The following is an 18,919-nucleotide window of genomic DNA, read 5'->3' on the forward strand; positions in this document are numbered from 1 at the left end:
CAACATTTTGACCCTCTTTTTTGGGGGGCGGGGAGGTGTGTCTGATACTCCAAAAATGCGGTAATAAAATTTAATAGTAAGAGTGTAGAAAAATGTTTATATATGTATAACGCAAACTGAAATAAATGGATTACTGATGAATTTTTCAATTCTGTCTGTTCACTATTCCTTTTACTGCCCATGTATCCAATTCCCAAGAACTGTGGTATAACCAACATTTCTCAGTATGATTCCTGAATTTTATCACAGTTACAGCTTTCAGATTAGCCACAACTTTTCTCATTCCATCACATTACTATTACAGCATTATTTAGCATCTTATCAAACTGACAGCCAGTTTGGTATAGGGGTTAAGGCACCAGGTACGAACCAGTAAACTTTTAAGTTCTAGTGCTGCCTTAGGCATGAAAGCTGGCTAGGTGCCTTTTGGCCAATGACCTGGAGACTAGGAATTCTGGCCCAGCATTGGGCATGAAAACCAGCTTTGGGCCAGTCACACTCTTTCAGCCCAACTTAATTCATTCCCTGTCACAATGGATGGATGAACTTTTGATTGGTTTTTTAAAAATGTATCCTGCACTTGCAGGAAAAACATTAGAGAGAAAAACAAATAACATCTTACCACTGCATGTGGACTAAATCAATAACCAAAACCACATGAACGTATTTTAATACCAATGTGCATGGTTATATTAATAATACAGAAACAGAAAAAAGTCATATGAGCTAAAATAAAATAGATGCCAAAATGAAAAAAAAATGTATCAATAATTTTAGCATCTTATCAAACCGACAGCCTGTTTGGTATAGAAGTTAAGGCATCAGGTAGGAACCAGTAAACTTTTAAATTCTAGTCCTGCCTTAGGCATGAAAGCTGGCTAGGTGACTTTTGGCCAATGCCAACTTTTCCTACCAATGCAGAGAGAATGAAAATAAGTAGTTTAAAAGCACCCAACTTTCATACTGTGAGACATTGGCCATTATACATCCACACACATCCTGTGCTAAACCATGCTAAATTATGCTCCTGAAACTTATAATCTATAGTTCTGTAAAGATTTTCATGGTAAGAATAATTGGCTCAGCATTTTGCCAAACTTGTTTGAAATTCTCTGAGATAAGACGTTGCATTAATGTCGTGGCAGCTTTACAGTTTTGCAACAGCTTTACTCTTGCAAAAACTTACAAATCCATGAAAATTAAATTGTTCACAAATTCTGTTGTAAGGAGAAGGACCAAATAGACACAATGAATGAAAAAATGAATTACTGCTGCAAACTTGGGCTACTGTAACTGGGCTGTATGTGCTACCATATGTGGTGGCAACAAATCACAATGTTCTGGAGCTCTATGCTGCCCTCTAGCAGTGACCTCAATTTTTGCAACCCAAGTGTGGAAGTTTTGGCAAAGCAAGAACTTTGTGTTTTGGCCATCTCATTTTAAACCTGGCGAACACTGAACTCCAACGTCAGATTTTTATTTATGGATTTACCTTTGGGCTCCTCAATTGTTACGTTCTGTTCTGATGACTCATGAGTTTTCAATACTATCAATGAAGCCCTAGAAGCCTCTTTTAGAACCTTTTCAAATAAAGAAGCAAAGAAATTGTTAGCCATTTCTTTTTCTCTTTGCAAAACACTGGTAAACTTTGGAAGACAGTTTGATAAAAATCAACTCTGAGTAAAGCATATAATACTTTAAGAACTCAACAAGAATTCAGTGAAAGAACATTATTAACACTTTTTGATATGATGGAGTATTGAGACAATGGGTGGGTTCCTACTTTGGACTGAGCAATAGCTGGTTCACCCTAGTTTGTTGGGTAAGTACAATTTATTTATTAATGTTTTGGATTAATCCCCTTCCTTTCTGTCAATCTGATAAACAATTATTTATTTATAAATCCTAATGACTGGAATAAAACATAATGTGTTGTCATGGGTTCTCATGAATCTGGCAGCTGTGACTGATAAGCCATGGTTTATTGCTTTTTTAAAAAACTCCAATGCCTTAGCACATTGACCATCAACTGGTGGTCCATGGACGATTGGTGGTCCATGAGAAAATTTTGCTTTTTTTATATTGCACTAAATCATGGGTCCTCAAATTACGGCCCCGCTGGTGACGAAGAGCCAGAGGGCCTTGTTCCTCTGGGACTGCATCATAACCTGGAACTGGCTAACCATCTCAGCCCACTGACCCTCCAGGCACCAATACCTGCCCTTGCACTCCCCCAGGTCCTCCCTCTGCTTGGAATGCTTATGTTCGTAGTCCTCAATGAGGTGCTTTCTGCTGAGCCTCCTCAGTCAGATCCAATTTGAACTGAACCAGCTGTTTTGCCAACTATTTCTGGTGATGGATGCTTAGCTCCAACAACTGCTTCCTGCGGGGGCCCTAAGGAGCTCAGGCAGGCAGGCAGGCGAGGAATGGCTGGGAAGGGAGAGGCAAGAAGAGGCCAGTGAGATGCCCTTCAACACCATTGACATTGAGTTGGCCATGCTTACCCAGTCACATGCCCACCTAGCCATGCCCACCCGGTCATTAAGCAGATCATATTAGTGGTCTGTGGGATTTAAAATTATGAATTTAGTCGTTCCTGAGGTCCGAAAGGTTGGTGATCCCTGACTTAGTATGTTGCATGAAGCCATCCCCGATCCTCTTGATGGATGATGAAATTTGTATGGCTTCCCAGTTTCAAAGAGAATTTATGACACTGCTTTTTTTTTCTCTCAATGTAAACCAACTGTATGCAACCAAATGATCAGATGACTTCAGCTCTCTTGATTCAAAAAAGGACATGGACTCACAAGTTTAGCGGGTGTGTGCGTGTAAAGGATAAGCACAAACAAAGTGAGAATGGAATGCATATACACATATTCTTGTGAACCACATGTTTATTAAATTTATAAGGCCACTTGATTCCTTCGTGACTCCAGATGGCACATAGCATGCAAACTATTTAAAACATTTATGCCCTTTCCTGGGTAGGAAAGTTGATCACTCATGCCTTGGTCATCTCCCGTCTGAACGACTGCAATGTGCTCTACATGAGGCTACCCTTGAAAAGTATCCAGAACCTTCAACTTCAGTGTTTGCCCAGGTTCGCCTGGTGCACCAGTTGCGACCCTATTTGGACCGGGAGTCACTGCTCACAGTCACTCATGCCCTCATCATCTCAAGGCTCAACTACTGTAATGCTCTCTACATGGGGCTACCTTTAAAAAGTGTTCGGAAACTTCAGATCGTGCAGAATGCAGCTGCAAGAGCAATCATGGGCTTTCCAAGATATGCCCATGTCACACCAACACTCCGCAGTCTGCATTGGTTGCCGATCAATTTCCGGTCACAATTCAAAGTGTTGGTTATGACCTATAAAGCCCTTCATGGCACCGGACCAGATTATCTCAGGGACCGCCTTCTGCTGCACGAATCCCAGCGACCAGTTAGGTCCCACAGAGTGGGTCTTCTCCGGGTCCCGTCAACTAAACAATGCCGCTTGGCGGGACCCAGGGGAAGAGCCTTCTCTGTGGCGACCCCAGCCCTCTGGAACCAACTCCCCCCAGAAATTAGAATTGCCCCCACCCTCCTTGCCTTTCGTAAGCTACTTAAAACCCACCTCTGCCGTCAGGCATGGGGGAACTGAGATACTCTTTCCCCCTAGGCCTTACAATTTTATGCATGGTATGTCTGTATGTATGTTTCGTTTTTATATTAATGGGTTTTTAATCGTTTTTACTATTGGATTATTTTGTACATATATTGTTTTATTATTGTTGTTAGCCGCCCCGAGTCTCCGGAGAGGGGCGGCATACAAATCCAATAAATCAAATCAAATCAAACTAGTACAAAATGTGGCCCCGTGAGAAAACTTGGAAGCCCAAAGAATGGTGCATCTCTGTTGTGTGAGCTGCATTGGGTGCTATTCTGCTTCTGGGTCCAATTCAAGGAGCTGTTTATGACCTTTAAATCCCTATATGGCATGGGGATTTAATGCTACAGAACTGTCTTTTATCCCATTATATGAGTCCGTCCCACCCGGTCAGGCAGGGAAGGTATACCGCAGATCCTGCCAGCCAAAGAATTCCAACTGGCAAGAGTCTAGGAAGAAAGCCTTATCTTAGAGGCTTTCCTCTATCTTTGAGGAGGGCTTCTATCTTTGGTCTTCCATAAATGCACAAAAACATGCCCTATGCCAGTGATGGCGAACCTATGTCATGGGTGCCATAGATAGCATATGGGGCCATGTCTGCTGGCACGCGAGCCATTACCCTAGATCAGCTCTAACGTGCATTTGTGTGCCAGCCAGCTGATTTTTGGCTTGCACAGAGGCTCTGGGAGGGCGCTTTTGGCTTTCAGAGAGCTTCCAGGGGGATGGGGGTATCACGCTGTGTATTGCCAGCCCCAGAGACATTCAAAGACATTCAGTAATTAAGTAGTTAACTGTGTGTATGTTAATTAGCTCCACCTATGATGATGTAAAATCCTGTCTGGACAGCCAGCATCACTTCCTTTCTTCTCGGAAGGAATCCATATTCTTTTTCTAGTCTCTAACAATGTAAGACGCACAATAAGAGCCTGGGACCAGGCAAATCTAATTTCTTTATTTTTATTAATAAAAGTAACTTCGTTTGAAGCCGTTTCTGTAACTTAATCCGTCGCCTCCAGATTTGATTTATTGCAGCTCATGCGGGCTATGATTTATGTACAAAATCTGACAGGGGGAGGGCGTTTTTACCCTCCCCCAGCTCCAGGGAAGCCTTTGGAGGGCAAAACAGCTCTTGCTAAGTCCATGGAAAGGGGTGGCATTCAAATCAAATCAAATCAAATCAAGTCAAGTCAAGTCAAGTCAAGTCAAGTCAAGTCAAGTCAAGTCAAGTCAAGTCAAGTCAAGTCAAGTCAAATCAAATCAAATCAAATCAAATCAACACAAGCCTAATGGGCCCACCAGAAGTTGGGAAACAGGGCGTTTCTGGCCTCCAGAGGGCTTCTGGGGGGGAAGCAGGGGAAACTGTTTTCGCCTTCCCCAGGCATTGAATTATGGGTGTGGGCACTCGCACATGCACAATAGTGCACACCCACGCTCTTTCGGCACCCAAGGAAAAAAAGGCTCGCCATCACTGCTCTGTGCCCTTGTTTGGGGTAGACAGATGAACATGTAGCCATGGAAATGGTTGACAACCTGAAAGTCCTCCTTGCCCACCTTTTCATCATTTCTTTTAAAAAAATATTTCCTGCCTTTTTAAAATTTACACTGTTTTTATGCTTTTGATATTTTATTGTATGCCACCCCTCTGTGTGAGAGATGAGCAGCTCTTAAGTATGACAAATAAATAAAAACAGAACAGTACAAAAACGAAAATATCCAGAGAAAAATCACAGAAGGTGTAACTGACCATTCATCACACATCTATCCACTCTAGCACAAGACCTAGGGCAGTGATGCCGAACCTTTTTTTCCTTCGGTGCCGAAAGAGCATGTGAGTGCATTATCATAATTGCGTGACTGCTCACATCCATAATTCAATGCTTAGGGAAGGTGAAAACAGCTCCTCCGCCTCTCCGGAGGCCAGAAACAGCCTGTTTCCCAACTTCTGGTGGGGCCAGTAGGCTCGTGTTTTGCCCTCCCCAGGCTCCAGGAGGCTTCCCTGGAGCCCAGGGAGGGTAAAAATGCCCTCCCCCATCCCCCCGGAGCTCTCTGAAAGCCAAAGACGCCCTCCCAGAGCCTCTGTGTGAGCCAAAAATCAGCTGGCCAGCACATACATGCACATTGGAGCTGAGCTAGGGCAACAGTTCGCATGCCAGCAAATATAGCTCCGTGTGCCACTTGTGGCACCTGTGCCATAGATTTTCCATCACTGGTCTAGGTACAAGATGACCAAAGCATGAGTGATTATCCTAACAGCCTATTGAATCATTAAACAAATCTGTGTGAATTTTTTTTCTGGCCATAATTGCCATCTACCTCTTTAAGCAAGAGCTGTGAGTCGAAGAAACAGTTCCAGTTATACCTCAATCCTGAAGTCAAACTTAAGAGCAACATCCCCAAACATGGATAATACAAATAACCACAGAGATTCATCTTGTAACTGAACCTCGTCGCCAGTGAAGTGAAGGAGACCAGACAAGCACTTGGTAGACGGTTCCTTTATTAGCTCTTTTTGGAAGTGACTCAGCGGGGAACTCGTCTGAGCTGTCAGTGGGAAATACAGCTCTATTTATACTCTTTGAGGCTCGCGCCTAAAAGGAACTGTCATGCGTCTGAACCAATCAGACGCGACCTTATTATATTTACATTTTCTGCCCGGAGACAGCTTTTTCTACAGTATTTTTTTTATACAGACTTAACAGAACCGTTAGAAAAAAGTGCTATTTTCAAAATATGAATACAAAAACAAAAACAAAAAAAAGCTACTTTAGGCAGTGGATTGAAAGTCAAGTTATTCTTACATGGCACAACAGAAAACAGAGATTTGATCTGTGAAGTTCTCCTCTGCAAACTTTACTGAAAATTATGGCAGCACTTGTACAAATAAAGAGGCTTTTGACCTCGACCAATAGTTTATGGAAGTATTTGGAAGAAAAAGGATATAATTTGAATTTAAAAAAAAAAATTAGGCCAGGCTGGTCAAACATAGCTCACAGTCCTTGGAAACACAATGCCAGATTTTACTTACATGTAGTTGATTCAAGGAAGCGCCTTCCATTTTTTCCGGTAGTAGGGTTTCGATTGCCGTTTCATTTTCATGGAAGGCATCAATGGCCTCTGCAATCAATGTATCAAGCGATAGAACCTGGATATTAAAAACTGACACAGAGACAACAAGGTTGTGATAGGCTCGTATTTTATGCCACCATAAAAAAAGGATCGTAAGGAAATGGGGTCAGAGGAATACTTTTCTATATATCTTTATCAAAATGACAGAATGATGTTTTTAGGGAATTTTCACTCCTGCTCTTTGTAAGACTAAGTCTTTCTGGAAACAATGAGGATTGATGAAGTACATCATTCATGCCCTGGGATCCATGCTTCCTGGTTTAGGAACATAGAAGATTGACAGCAGAAAAAGATCTCATGGTTCATCTAGTCTGCCCTTATGCTATTTCCTGTATTTTATCTTAGGATGGATATATACTGTGAATTTACCAATCACGTGTGTTGGAAGCTTGTTCCAAGCATCTACTACTCTTTTAGTAAAATAATATTTTCTCACGTTGCTTCTGATCTTTCCCCCAACTAACCTCAGATTGTGCCCCCTTGTTCTTGTGTTCACTTTCCTATTAAAAAAGTTTCCCTCCTGAACTTTATTTAACCCTTTAACATATTTAAATCTTTCGATCATGTCCCCCCCTTTCCCTCCTGTCCTCCAGATATACAGATTGAGTTCATTAAGTCTTTCCTGATAAGTTTTATGCTTAAGACCTTCCACCGTTTTTGTAGCCAGTCTTTGGACCCATTCAGTTTTATTTCTTTTTCTACAAAGAGCAATAAACTAGAAAAGGAAAAAAATGCTTATGGCACATGATATAAGGAGCTTAATATGGAGTCTTTTCTCCTAAGATTTAGTGATTTGAAGACACATCTTTAAGCATTTCAAAGTTAATTGCTGGGCAAGGTAATGCATCTTTCAGAGTGACTTCACTGATCCATCCAATTGTTTGCTAATGACATTTTAAATTACTCCCAAGCATATGGGACTTCATTGGTATGTATAAATAAATACCGATATTGTTTGTTCTGCTAACTTTTGTTATGTTTAATTGACAGAACTATTTCTAAACAGGATAGTACCTAAGAAGTCACAGATAGTCATCGACCTGATTTAGTATGATTACAGTCTTGAGGGTCATTTAGGTCATCAAGCCCAATCCCCCTGCCCAGAGTAAGGTTGAAATATTCACTGCACATAATTAACTTCTGGCTGTCCATACTACTGATTACATTGTTAAGCTGTTTCTTGCTTTTTTTGTATAATATTAAATCAGAATCCATCTTCTTTAGCTTAAAACTAGTGCTCTGTATCATATAACCTGGAACTATAATGAACAGGGCTTAGATTAACAAGTTCAAATAAAGTAGAACAATTACTTGTCTATTCAATGACACCCAATATTAATATAGAGCAATGAAGATTCTGTCCCTTTTCAATACGCATTGCTGATTTTAACCCTCCCTGAACCATTTATTAATTCTTCTGGTGCAGCCTAAAATGGCATTTTTATAGTAATATTACATTGCTGATTCTATTATGTTTCTATAGCTAGACATTTTAACAAATATTAACAATTCTCTTTGTGTGTCTATGTGTACAAATATACCATATGCATATATTACCCACTCTCTCATATGCAAACCTGTAAGACATCGCTGGTTTCCTAACATTGCACCTATTTCTTTTAAACTGTGTTGTTATTCTCAGCCATTTGTATAATCTAATAATGTTTTCATTTTTTTTCTTTTAGAGCAGTGGTTCTCAACCTTGGGGTCGGGACCCCTTTGGGGGTCGAACAATCATTTCACAGGGGTCGCCTAAGACCATGGGAAAAGACAAATTTCCAATGGTGTTAGCAACTAAAGCTTCTATTCTGGCATCTCGGAACATATTTTTACAATCCAACCAATCAGGCATTTACAGGGGGGTGTCCCTCTGACCTCTTGCCAATCAGCTTAAAGATCTGTTGGAAGAATTGGCGCTAAACTTATAGTTGGGGGTCACCACAAGATGAGGAACTGTATTAAGGAATCGCAGCATTAGAAAGGTTGAGAACCACTGTTTTAGAGTAAGCTCTTTAATAAAGATTCCTTCCACATCTTCATCTAAGTTATTAGGCAGAGGTAAAGAATGTATTGCCCAGGATTGAACCTTGTAAACTATTTGAGACTTCCTCCAACTTGATGGGGAACTCTTGATGAACACGTTTCATATACTATAATTTTTGAGCTAGCTATGTCCCCACTTGTGACTCTCATCTTCCAGAAAGTCTTTGGGGGTTGATATTTTTAAATTGATTCATTCCTTGAATTTATATGATATTCCTCTCACCAATAAAGCAAGTCGGGGTATATCCCTTCCCTGCAATATATAACTGTTGCTAAGGCTATTTTCTTTGGTGAGTTAATAACTAGAACGTTGTTCCAAAGATTTCCTAAAGGAACAATTTATTTATTTATTTATTTATTTATTTATTTTATTTATTTATTGGATTTGTATGCCGCCCCTCTCTGTAGACTCGGGGCGGCTAACAACAGTAGTAGAAAACAGTATGTAAATCTAATACTTAAACAACTAAAAAAACCTTATTGTAAAACCGAACATACATACAAACAAACAAACATACCATGCATAAATTGTAAAGGCCTAGGGGGAAAGAATATCTCAGTTCCCCCATGCCCGACGGCAGAAGTGGGTTTTAAGGAGCTTACGAAAAGCGAGGAGGGTGGGGGCAATTCTAATCTCCGGGGGGAGTTTGTTTGTTTGTTTATTTGTTTATTTATTTATTCATTTATTGGATTTGTATGCCACCCCTATCCGCAGACTCGGGGCAGCTAACATCAGTAATAAAACAGTATATGACAATAATCCAATACTAAAAACAGTTAAAAACCCATTATATAAAAACCAATCATACATACAGACATACCATGCATAAAATTGTAAAGGCCTAGGGGGAAAGTGTATCTCAATTCCCCCATGCCTGGCGGCAGAGGTGGGTTTTAAGCAGCTTACGAAAGGCAAGGAGGGTGGGGGCAATTCTAATCTCTGGGGGGAGTTGGTTCCAGAGGGCCGGGGCCGCCACAGTGAAGGCTCTTCCCCTGGGCCCCGCCAAACGACATTGTTTTGTTGACGGGACCCGGAGAAGGCCCACCCTGTGGGACCTAACCGGTCAATATAAAAGTTCATCCACTCCACCAGTTCCTTAGAATGTGGAGACTTAAACTTATCTAAAGTCAAGACATATTCCCTGACCATGTTTCTATAAACCACAAGTTTCAATCCTGCTTTTTATTTTAGTGACCATAACCACTTGCCTGAAATTCTTTAGGGTTTCCTGCTTGGGCGGGGGTTGGATTAAAAGACATCCAAGATCTTTTCCAACTCTATTGTTTTGTTAAAATTGAGCCAAAGTTAACAGTTAAACAGCAGCATTTCCCTTATTGCTTTGAGCATTTTGCCATCTTCATTAAGTAGCTGGCGTACTGTTAATTTTTTTTTTATTTTCCTCTCATGGATTCTTATCATAGCTATATATTAAAATTTAAGATTTAAATCTAAGGCAGATCTCCAATTTTTATCTACTAATTAGATGTATATCTCCACTCATCTCTCACAAAATGACTCCGGGAAGTGTACAAAATAGAAAAGCTGCACATTACAAATATAATTTAGAACAATTAATCACTTGTTGGATTCCCTTGAAATCATAACATGGAGCACTGCATGGTTGCATACTCCAGTGTTGAAATGAACTATGCTTTTTCAATTATAGTCAGTCCTCACGTTATGACCATAATTGAGTCCAAAAATTATGTTGCTATAGGCGAAATATTGTTAAATGAGTTTGCCCCATTTTACAACTTTTCTTGCAACGGTTGTCACATGACCCCAGGATACTGCAACCATCATAAATATGAACCACTTGCTAAGCATCTGAATTTTGATCATGTGACCAAGGGGATGCTGCAACTTTTATGTGAAAAAACAGTCAAAGCCCTACATGGCATAGGACCAGATTATCTGCAGGACCGCCTTCTGCCGCATGAATCCCAGCATCTGGTCAGGTCCCACAGAGTTGGCCTTCTCCAGGTCCTGTCAACTAAACAATGTCATTTGACAGGTTCTAGGGGAAGAGCCTTCTCTATGGGAGCTCCAATCCTCTGGAATCAACTCCCCCCAGAGATTCGCACTGCTCCCACCCTCCTTGCCTTCTGAAAGAATTTGAAAATGCACCTATGTCGGCAGGCCTGTGGTCACTAGACTTCAGCCTCTGCTCAGTAAATGTATTGAATGTGACTGTATGGATGTGATAGTTCGTTTTTAAATGACTAGCTTTTTAAGACATATTTTTAAAAGTAATTATTTTATTAATTGGCTTAGGAATGTTTTATATTGTATCTTTTTTATCGGTATTGTTGTGAGCCACCCCGAGTCCACGGAGAGGGACGGCATATAAGTCCAATTAATAAATAAATGATAAATAAATAAATAAGTCACTTTTTTTCAGTGCTGTTGTAACTTTGAACGGTCACTAAATGAACTGTTGTAACCTGAAGACTACCTGTACTCTTCCCTAATGGTAGTACCAAATTAAGAGCAGAAGGTCACCTTGTGCTTCCTTCTTTGAAGGAGAAAATTGTGAACATCGTGTATCTTGAATTTCCTGGAAGGATCATATTTAGCAGACTTTGTCTATACATGTGTTAAGATATTGGACAATCTCCCATCAACACCAGCATCTTACAATTCTTGGAAATATCTGCAAATCTGTTTTTGAAAAGCATCACCTGCTCTATTCAGACAACTCCTGCAGTTTTTTAAAATTCATTTAACCACTTACTTTTAACCCAAACACTCTCAATAGCACTGTAAAATTCAATTGGCAACCCATTGCTCCGATGAATGTTGTTTTCTTTTCTTTTTAAAATTTTCTCCTTTGACTGCTACATTCTAATCATCGTCACATCCCCACTATCCCTAGTACATTTGCAACATGCTGAGCCTACAGATATAGGAAAAATGATACTGGAAAAGAAAGAAAAGGGGGAATGTGTCTGAAAAAGTGGATGCCAAGTGTGTGAATGGAGTTCTCCCACCTTCAGTTTTGATCTACTTGACAATGGGCACATTACTCATAGGTTTGGGGGGGGGGGGAGCCCTCTGTCCCACAGAGAGCACAAAGGGGAAAGTAAATTCTAGGGAAGATAGAAATTCACCCTACCTTTTTCTAAGAAGTTTAAGCAGGTGGTTTTTCCGCTATAGGACTTTCCCAAAAGGCAACCTTTCATAGGAAATGGAGAAAATATAGACGGTGGTGGTTCCATTTCTGGGGGACATACAAGTTCCTTCAATCTGTGAATCACATGACCCAATATTACATTATCAGGAGGTGGTTTATTTACTCTGATCTCTTCAGGAGGGTACCACTCCTCAACCATAGCCTGTAGTAAGAAAAATCACAAAATAAAACGGAACATTTTGCATCCATCCAGGCTGCTGGAAAAAGGAACCACATTGAAACACAATCCTACGGGTGCTTTCTTAGCAATACATTCCATTGAGCTCTATAAGATATTATCTGAACAAAGGACTCGGATTGTGGGGGCAATATGCCGGCTCTGTTAAAAAGTGCTATTGCTAACATGTTGTAAGCCACCCTGAGTCTAAGGAGAAGGGCGGCATCAAAATTGAATAAATAAATAAAATAAATAAAGGAAAAGGCTGCAGCAAGTTATTTCATGCAAGATTCACAAGGCTTACAGCCATTAACAAAAATCAACCTTCTCCAATCTGGCATTGTCCAGATATTCAATTATCCAGATTCCTATTCCCATAATTCCAAAGGCTGCGTAGATTGGTAATACTGAAAATTTTGTCCAAACAACACCTGTTGGGTTTTAATTATAAGAAACTCTAAGGAAGATCATGAGTCACTGCCTTATATATATTACGTGCAAAATGTGTGTCCATGACTTAATTTTTTTTAAATCATCAACAAGAGAATTAATAGGCTTTGGTCCTGTAATAAATTTCAGCTGCTTACTTAAACTCCAATAACTTAGGTCTCACTAGGAATTCTATCTTAATGACATACACTAAATTGCCAGATTTTCTTCCAGCTATTATTATTAGCAAACTTGCTTTTGACTTCAGTGGTATTATAAGTCAAGGGTCCCCAAACCTGGCAACTTTAAGACTTGTGGACTTCAACTCCCAGAATTCTCCCAGAATTCTCCAACCAGCAAAATTCTGGGAGTTGAAGTCCACAAGTCTTAAAGTTGCCAAGCTTGAAGACTTCTGCTATAGGTTTTATTATGTGATCAATACTTCCCAATCTCATGTTTTCCAGTTGTGTTGACCATTCTGACTGACCGTTAAAGAAGATGCAGTTCACCACATATGGAAGTTTTGAGATTAAGAAAGGCTGCCATGAAATAAGCCACTTGTAAACAAACCACATTGAAGAAGATTGTTCTTACTAGTATTAACAATAAAGGTCCATGTTATTTGGCATTAGTATTGTTGGAGACAAGAACACTCTTTTCTTCTTCCCAATAGAAAGCTTGATTTTTTTTCTTTTGTTTCAATTTTAACTTAATTTTGCTTCTGAACTTCAAAGATGACATAATTTATTCTTCTCTGGACTATTAACCTGGATCTCAATTTACTAGGATTGGTTTACATTGTTAATATGAAAATGTTGTAAATAGGCTTGAAATCAGAGGAAGAACAAAGCAAGATGCAATATCCCTAGATTCTCACTCTTGCTTTTCAGCAGAAAAGGGAAGAAAAATCCCTTTTTTTTTGGTTTGCCTTATGAATAGCAATATCTAATAAGCAGACATCTGTTAAATGGCTCGGGTATTGTATATACGCCCAAGCATTTTAATTCAAAATCTCAAAGCATGAAATATTTGTGCTCAGTTGCATTAAACAATGAAGATGTTATTTTCCCCCCAAACAAAATAAAACACCCATTAATGTTTCAATTTCATTAGTAAAGGAAAATTGCTTTATGAGCCAAAGACTGTGTTTTGAGAAATATTACAAAAACAAAAAAAGCAAAAAAATCCCACCCTAATATATTTTGCAACCTGGATTGTCAGATTTTTCCTTGAGCATGGAGGGATAATGGTTTACCGACTACATTTAGTCTGCCAGCACAATTGAAACAATTGAGAAACAGGTTTTCCCTTGGTCCAAGTTCCCCTGTGCCCTTTTAAATCTCTGGCCAGGGGACTTGCCAGGCCTAACTTCTAAAGATATGTGGGAAGTGAAGAAACAGAAGATGGAAAGAATTGTGGAGAGTAAAGAAGACAGCCTCGATGGAGATATGCAAGCCTCTTTTGCCTAGGCAACAGCACCTGTATATCTTCTTTATTTTCTATGAAACTCCAATGCATGAATACAAATCCAGACACTAAATGTGGTGTAGCCAGATGTAAATGAGCTAAAAGTGGAATGCACCAAACATTCTTACCAAAGTAGGACAAATAATTATTCTGATGTTGAGCGGTAATCAATACAAGTTTATACCTTGACCAATTTGTTTTTGATATACCTCAAATCTCTTCGTTGTTTTTACTTTGATAAACCTCCTCTGGAAATGTTTAAAAAGGAGGGAGAAGAATCTATTAACGTCTGCTAACCCTAAGAATTAAGAATATTTATAATTCCTTCTGCTATTATTTGGACATGTCAGAGGCAATTCTCTTAAAATGTGGAGAGAGAGAAAGAGTGAAAGCTGGCCTCAGCTTAATGAAGACCAGAAAACAAAAAAAGAGACACATAGCAGATTTAAAAAGTCTCTAATAGGTAAATCAGAATTATAGAATTATAGAAATGTTACTTATTACCAGTAGTTCTTGTTAACATATCACAACTGGGACCTGCTACTTGGTTGTAAAGTAAAGCAGTTGCTAAATGAAACAGGACAATTTTACTATAGCGTCCCTTTGTTTTGCAGACTTAAAAAGCAAGGAGTGGTTGCCAAGTCATTTTTTTCATCACTACTGTACTTGACAATTCCTAAATGAGCAGTTCTTAAATAAGTAGTCCTCCACTTATGGCTAAAATTAAGCCCAGCAAAGCAAGGTGGTGGTTATGAGTTGTGCCCCATTTTGCCCCATCTTTTTGCCATGGTTGTTGAACAAATCACTAAAGTTATTAAGTGAATCATGTGATCATTAAGCAAACCTGGTTTCACTCATTGACTTTGCTTGTCAGATTTGGTTAGGAAGGTCACAAATGGGGATCACATGACCTCAGGAAGCTAGTTGTGAGAAATACATGCCAGTTGCCAAGTTCCCGAATTTTGATCATGTGACCATCGGGACACTGCAATAGTCATAAAGGTGACAACACGTCATAAGTTGTTGTTGTTGTTGTTATTATTATTATTATTATTTATTAGATTTGTATGCCGCCCCTCTCACCCCCTTTTCTCAATGCCACTAAAGGAATGCATGTAGGTCAATGCTTAATTGCATTTGTAATTCAATTTTATGGCCACCTGGAGTTTCTTTGGATGAGTGGATGGATGGATTGATTGATGGATAAATAGTGCCAGAAAATAATTGTAAAGTCTAAAGTATTTAAGTTGCTGAAGGATACTAAGAACAATCACAACAGAAGTTCCTTTACATTTATTTAAAATAAAACAAAGTTTTACAGTAGTTCTCCAGTGAAGATAATAATATGCTAACAGATAAAAAAGGCAAAGTTATTCAACTCCTAGTTTGATTCAGTCTTCTCGAAGAAAAGTGTTCCACAAGACATTGCAAAGTGCAGGACCAAAATAACAATGATAAACCAGGTTTGAGAAATATGTTTTTACTTTCAATTAGTAAAATCTCCAAGACTCCCACCGAATGGGTCTGGCAAAAATATTTCAAAGTTTGTAAAATACTGGTGCAGGGCTTGATGGTTGAAAGACAGCAAATGTTTTTCCTCTCTTCAAACAACAGAAAATGAAAGATCAAATGCAGAGTTAAAGGTTGAGGATTCTTCATTTGGTATTACCCAGGTTTTTCCCAAAATAAGACCTTGTCTTATATTTTTTTAAAATTCTGAAATAAGCACTTGGCCTTATTACCATGCATTCCAAAGCCCAATTGGGCTTATAATCATGGGATGTCTTATTTTGGGGAAAACAAGATAGTACTTGCGAAAAAGATTTGGTCTAGTAATTACTAACGGAATGGTTGAATTTTTTAAAAAAGCAGATGCAGTTTCAGGCAATAGTTTCCATAATCACAGGTAGTAACTACAGATTACTCTGAATTGCTGTTATCTCACATCAAGTATTCTATTGAATTCTGGGCAGCATGTAATTGCTTGCTGCATAGAACAAATTAAATCCAGTTGCAATATAAATTGTGTTGACTGATGTCACCATACCACAGAATACATATATAGTATCTGATTTTTTGTTTAGTAATAGAACTAGTTATTTGAAAAACAAAACAATAATATGCCTGGATTTTTCTTGTACATTTCCAAATATTTATTGAAGGAATAGATTTAAGTTTTGTGAGTCTGCTTAGCTCTAGGTCAATCTCTGATTCAGGAAAAACATAGTTGGCTGTTACATTCAAAATTGACAGATACATTTTTTATTTTTTCACCAATCTAACAGTAGAAACCAGTTATAACTTTTTCTCACCATAAAATAATAAATTCAAACCATGTTTGCTAGTTTGAACATAAACCGAAATGATGCAGTGCTCTAACCAAGTTATGAAGTAGCTCCAGGTACACAATGGAAAAAGAATCATGGATAAAAGGGCACAACTTTTTATTTCTTACAACTCTTAGCTTGCATAATAAGAAACATGAGCTTTGGCCGAGCTCAAACAAACAATCCTAGATTTCCTAAATTAGAAATAAGTGCATTTCCTTAATTGCTGCTCGTATTAGCTTGAATGAAAATATACTGGATTCTATTAAGGCACAATTTTCTACTTTATTCAGATCATGTTGTGTTTATCAGACTTGGAAATTTTAAGATGTGTGGACTTCAACTCCAAGAATTTTCCAGTCACCAATTACAGGTTTTTTTTTAATTTGTCAAAATGTGTACAAGATAATAGGTATGGTATAAACATAAACAAAAGCAAAGTAGATATAGGTAAATTTGGACAATAGGACAGTTGCCAAGGTTGAAAAGAACAGAGGTAATGAATGCCAAATAACAAACCAAGAGAAGGCATGAAGAGACAGGAAGAAGGGGAGGAGTATTCAGTGACATTGTTTAAGGTTTCATATATCTAAAAATCCTCCTCAATGTTGCAAAACTGTTCAAAACAAACTGCAAACATATGATAGGTTCGCAAATTCACTAAGTATCCTCTTGGTTAGGACTGGGAACACAGTCCAACTGATAAAGAACTGAAACAATATCTCTTGAATCAAATTAAGCAATACAGTGATCCCCCGAGTTTCGCGATCTCGATCATTGCTAATCGCTATATCGCGATTTTTCCACCCGATGACGTCACTCCCTTCCTTTCTCATCTTTCTTTCTCTCTCTCTTTCTCTATCTTGCTTCTTCCTCTCTCACACTCTCTTCCTCCCTCTCTCATCTCTTTCTTTCCTTCTCTCTCTTTCTCTATCTCTCCCCCTCTTGCTCTCAAGCGGCAAGCGAGCAGCCGGGCGGGCGGGCGAACGGGCAAGCGGCAAGCGAGCAGCCGGGCGAACGGGCAAGCGGCAAGCGAGCAGCCGGGCGGGCGGGCGAACGGGCAAGCGGCAAGCGAGCAGCCGGGCGGGCGGGCGAACGGGCAAGCGGCAAGCGAGCGGTCGGGCGAGCGGGTGACGGGCAAGCGGCAAGCGGCAAGCGATCTTGGGGTTTCCCCTTTGCCTCGGCCGCCCAACAGCTGATCTGCTCCGCAGCGCGGCAGCAGCGAGGAGCCGAAGATGGGGTTTCCCCGTTGCCTGGGCAACGGGGAAACCCCATCTTCGGCTCCTCGCTGCTGCCGTGCTGCGGAGCAGATCAGCTGTTGGGCGGTCTTCCCCGCCGCCCACACGCAAACTCCACCATCTGCGCATGTGCGGCCATGGAAAAAGGGGCGCGCATGCGCAGATGGTGTTTTTACTTCCGCACCACTACATCCCGAAATATCGATTATCGCAAGGGGTCTTGGAACGGAACCCTCGCGATAATCGGGGGATCACTGTACATCCATACTTGTTTTTAGTTCAATACTGTATACACAAGTGAAAATATAGCAAGCAGCACTTTGGGGTTATAAATACAGTGGTACCTCTACTTAAGAACGCCTCTACTTAAGAACTTTTCTAGATAAGAACCGGGTGTTCAAGATTTTTTTGCCTCTTCTTAAGAACCATTTTCTACTTAAGAACTTGAGCCTGGAAAAATTTCCCAGGAAATTTGAGATCGGCACGAAGGCCCGGCCAGTTTCCTGCCATTCCCCCTGGGTTTCTCTCTCTGGCGCAGTGTATGGGAGGAAACCTCGCGCCGGATGTATGGGAGGCATGTGTTCCTCCTCGCTGCCTCAGAGTCCTCCTCCCCACTTTTTTTTTAAAGCCTTAAAGTTTTGGACTTTTTTGATTCCTCTCACCTTACCTTCGGCAGCGACTGTCCTCCTCCTCCTCTTCTTCCTCCTCCGCCTCCCACCCAAATTCCAAGCTTTTATTTCTTTCCTAATGGGTTTGCATGCATTATTTGCTTTTATATTGATTCCTATGGGAAAAATTGCTGACAAACATTTCTACTTAAGAACCTGGTCACGGAACAAATTAAGTTCATAAGTAGAGGTACCATTGTATATACAATATTATGGGAAAAATTCCCTCCTGCCCCCACCTAGAAGTTGTGGATGCTCCAAAAGTGGAAGTTTTAAAGAGCTGATTGGACATCAACTCTGTTATTCTGTTAAAATCAGCTTTTTAAAATGAATACCTATCACATGAACAGCCAATGCTACCTTTGCCAATGAGGGACAGAAAGACAGGATGGGTTGTATACAATTTGCATATTTTAAGTGTACTAAGTGAATTTCATCGAAGATTATTCCAACGTTTTCTGAATATATTTCACCCAGTGTTATATTTACCTGGGGAGTCAACATACTATGTCTATTAGACGTTTGATTTCAACTCTTACCAGTCATAACCGCAAACCAATAGCAAGGAATTGTGGAAATGTACTCCAAATGTCTGGAAGACATCAGATTAGCTACTATGAA

The 18,919-nt window shown here is 39.8% G+C and overlaps 1 protein-coding gene across 7 annotated transcripts in view; it reads right to left on the reverse strand.

Annotated features, from left to right (window-relative positions):
- Positions 1-18,919, reverse strand: part of SPEF2 (sperm flagellar 2) — a 169,819-nt gene that overhangs the window by 107,334 nt on the left and 43,566 nt on the right. For all 7 annotated transcript variants that reach the window (XM_070743453.1, XM_070743450.1, XM_070743449.1 and 4 more), the window contains exons 11-13: positions 11,935-12,154; positions 6,675-6,805; positions 1,493-1,580 (exon numbers count right to left, since the gene is read on the reverse strand). In XM_070743453.1, coding sequence (XP_070599554.1) covers positions 1,493-1,580; positions 6,675-6,805; positions 11,935-12,154 — 439 coding nt within the window. The remainder of the gene's footprint in view (positions 1-1,492; positions 1,581-6,674; positions 6,806-11,934; positions 12,155-18,919) is intronic.

Source organism: Erythrolamprus reginae, chromosome 2 (genome assembly GCF_031021105.1).
Source record: "Erythrolamprus reginae isolate rEryReg1 chromosome 2, rEryReg1.hap1, whole genome shotgun sequence".
Classification (NCBI taxonomy): Eukaryota; Metazoa; Chordata; class Lepidosauria; order Squamata; family Dipsadidae; genus Erythrolamprus; species Erythrolamprus reginae.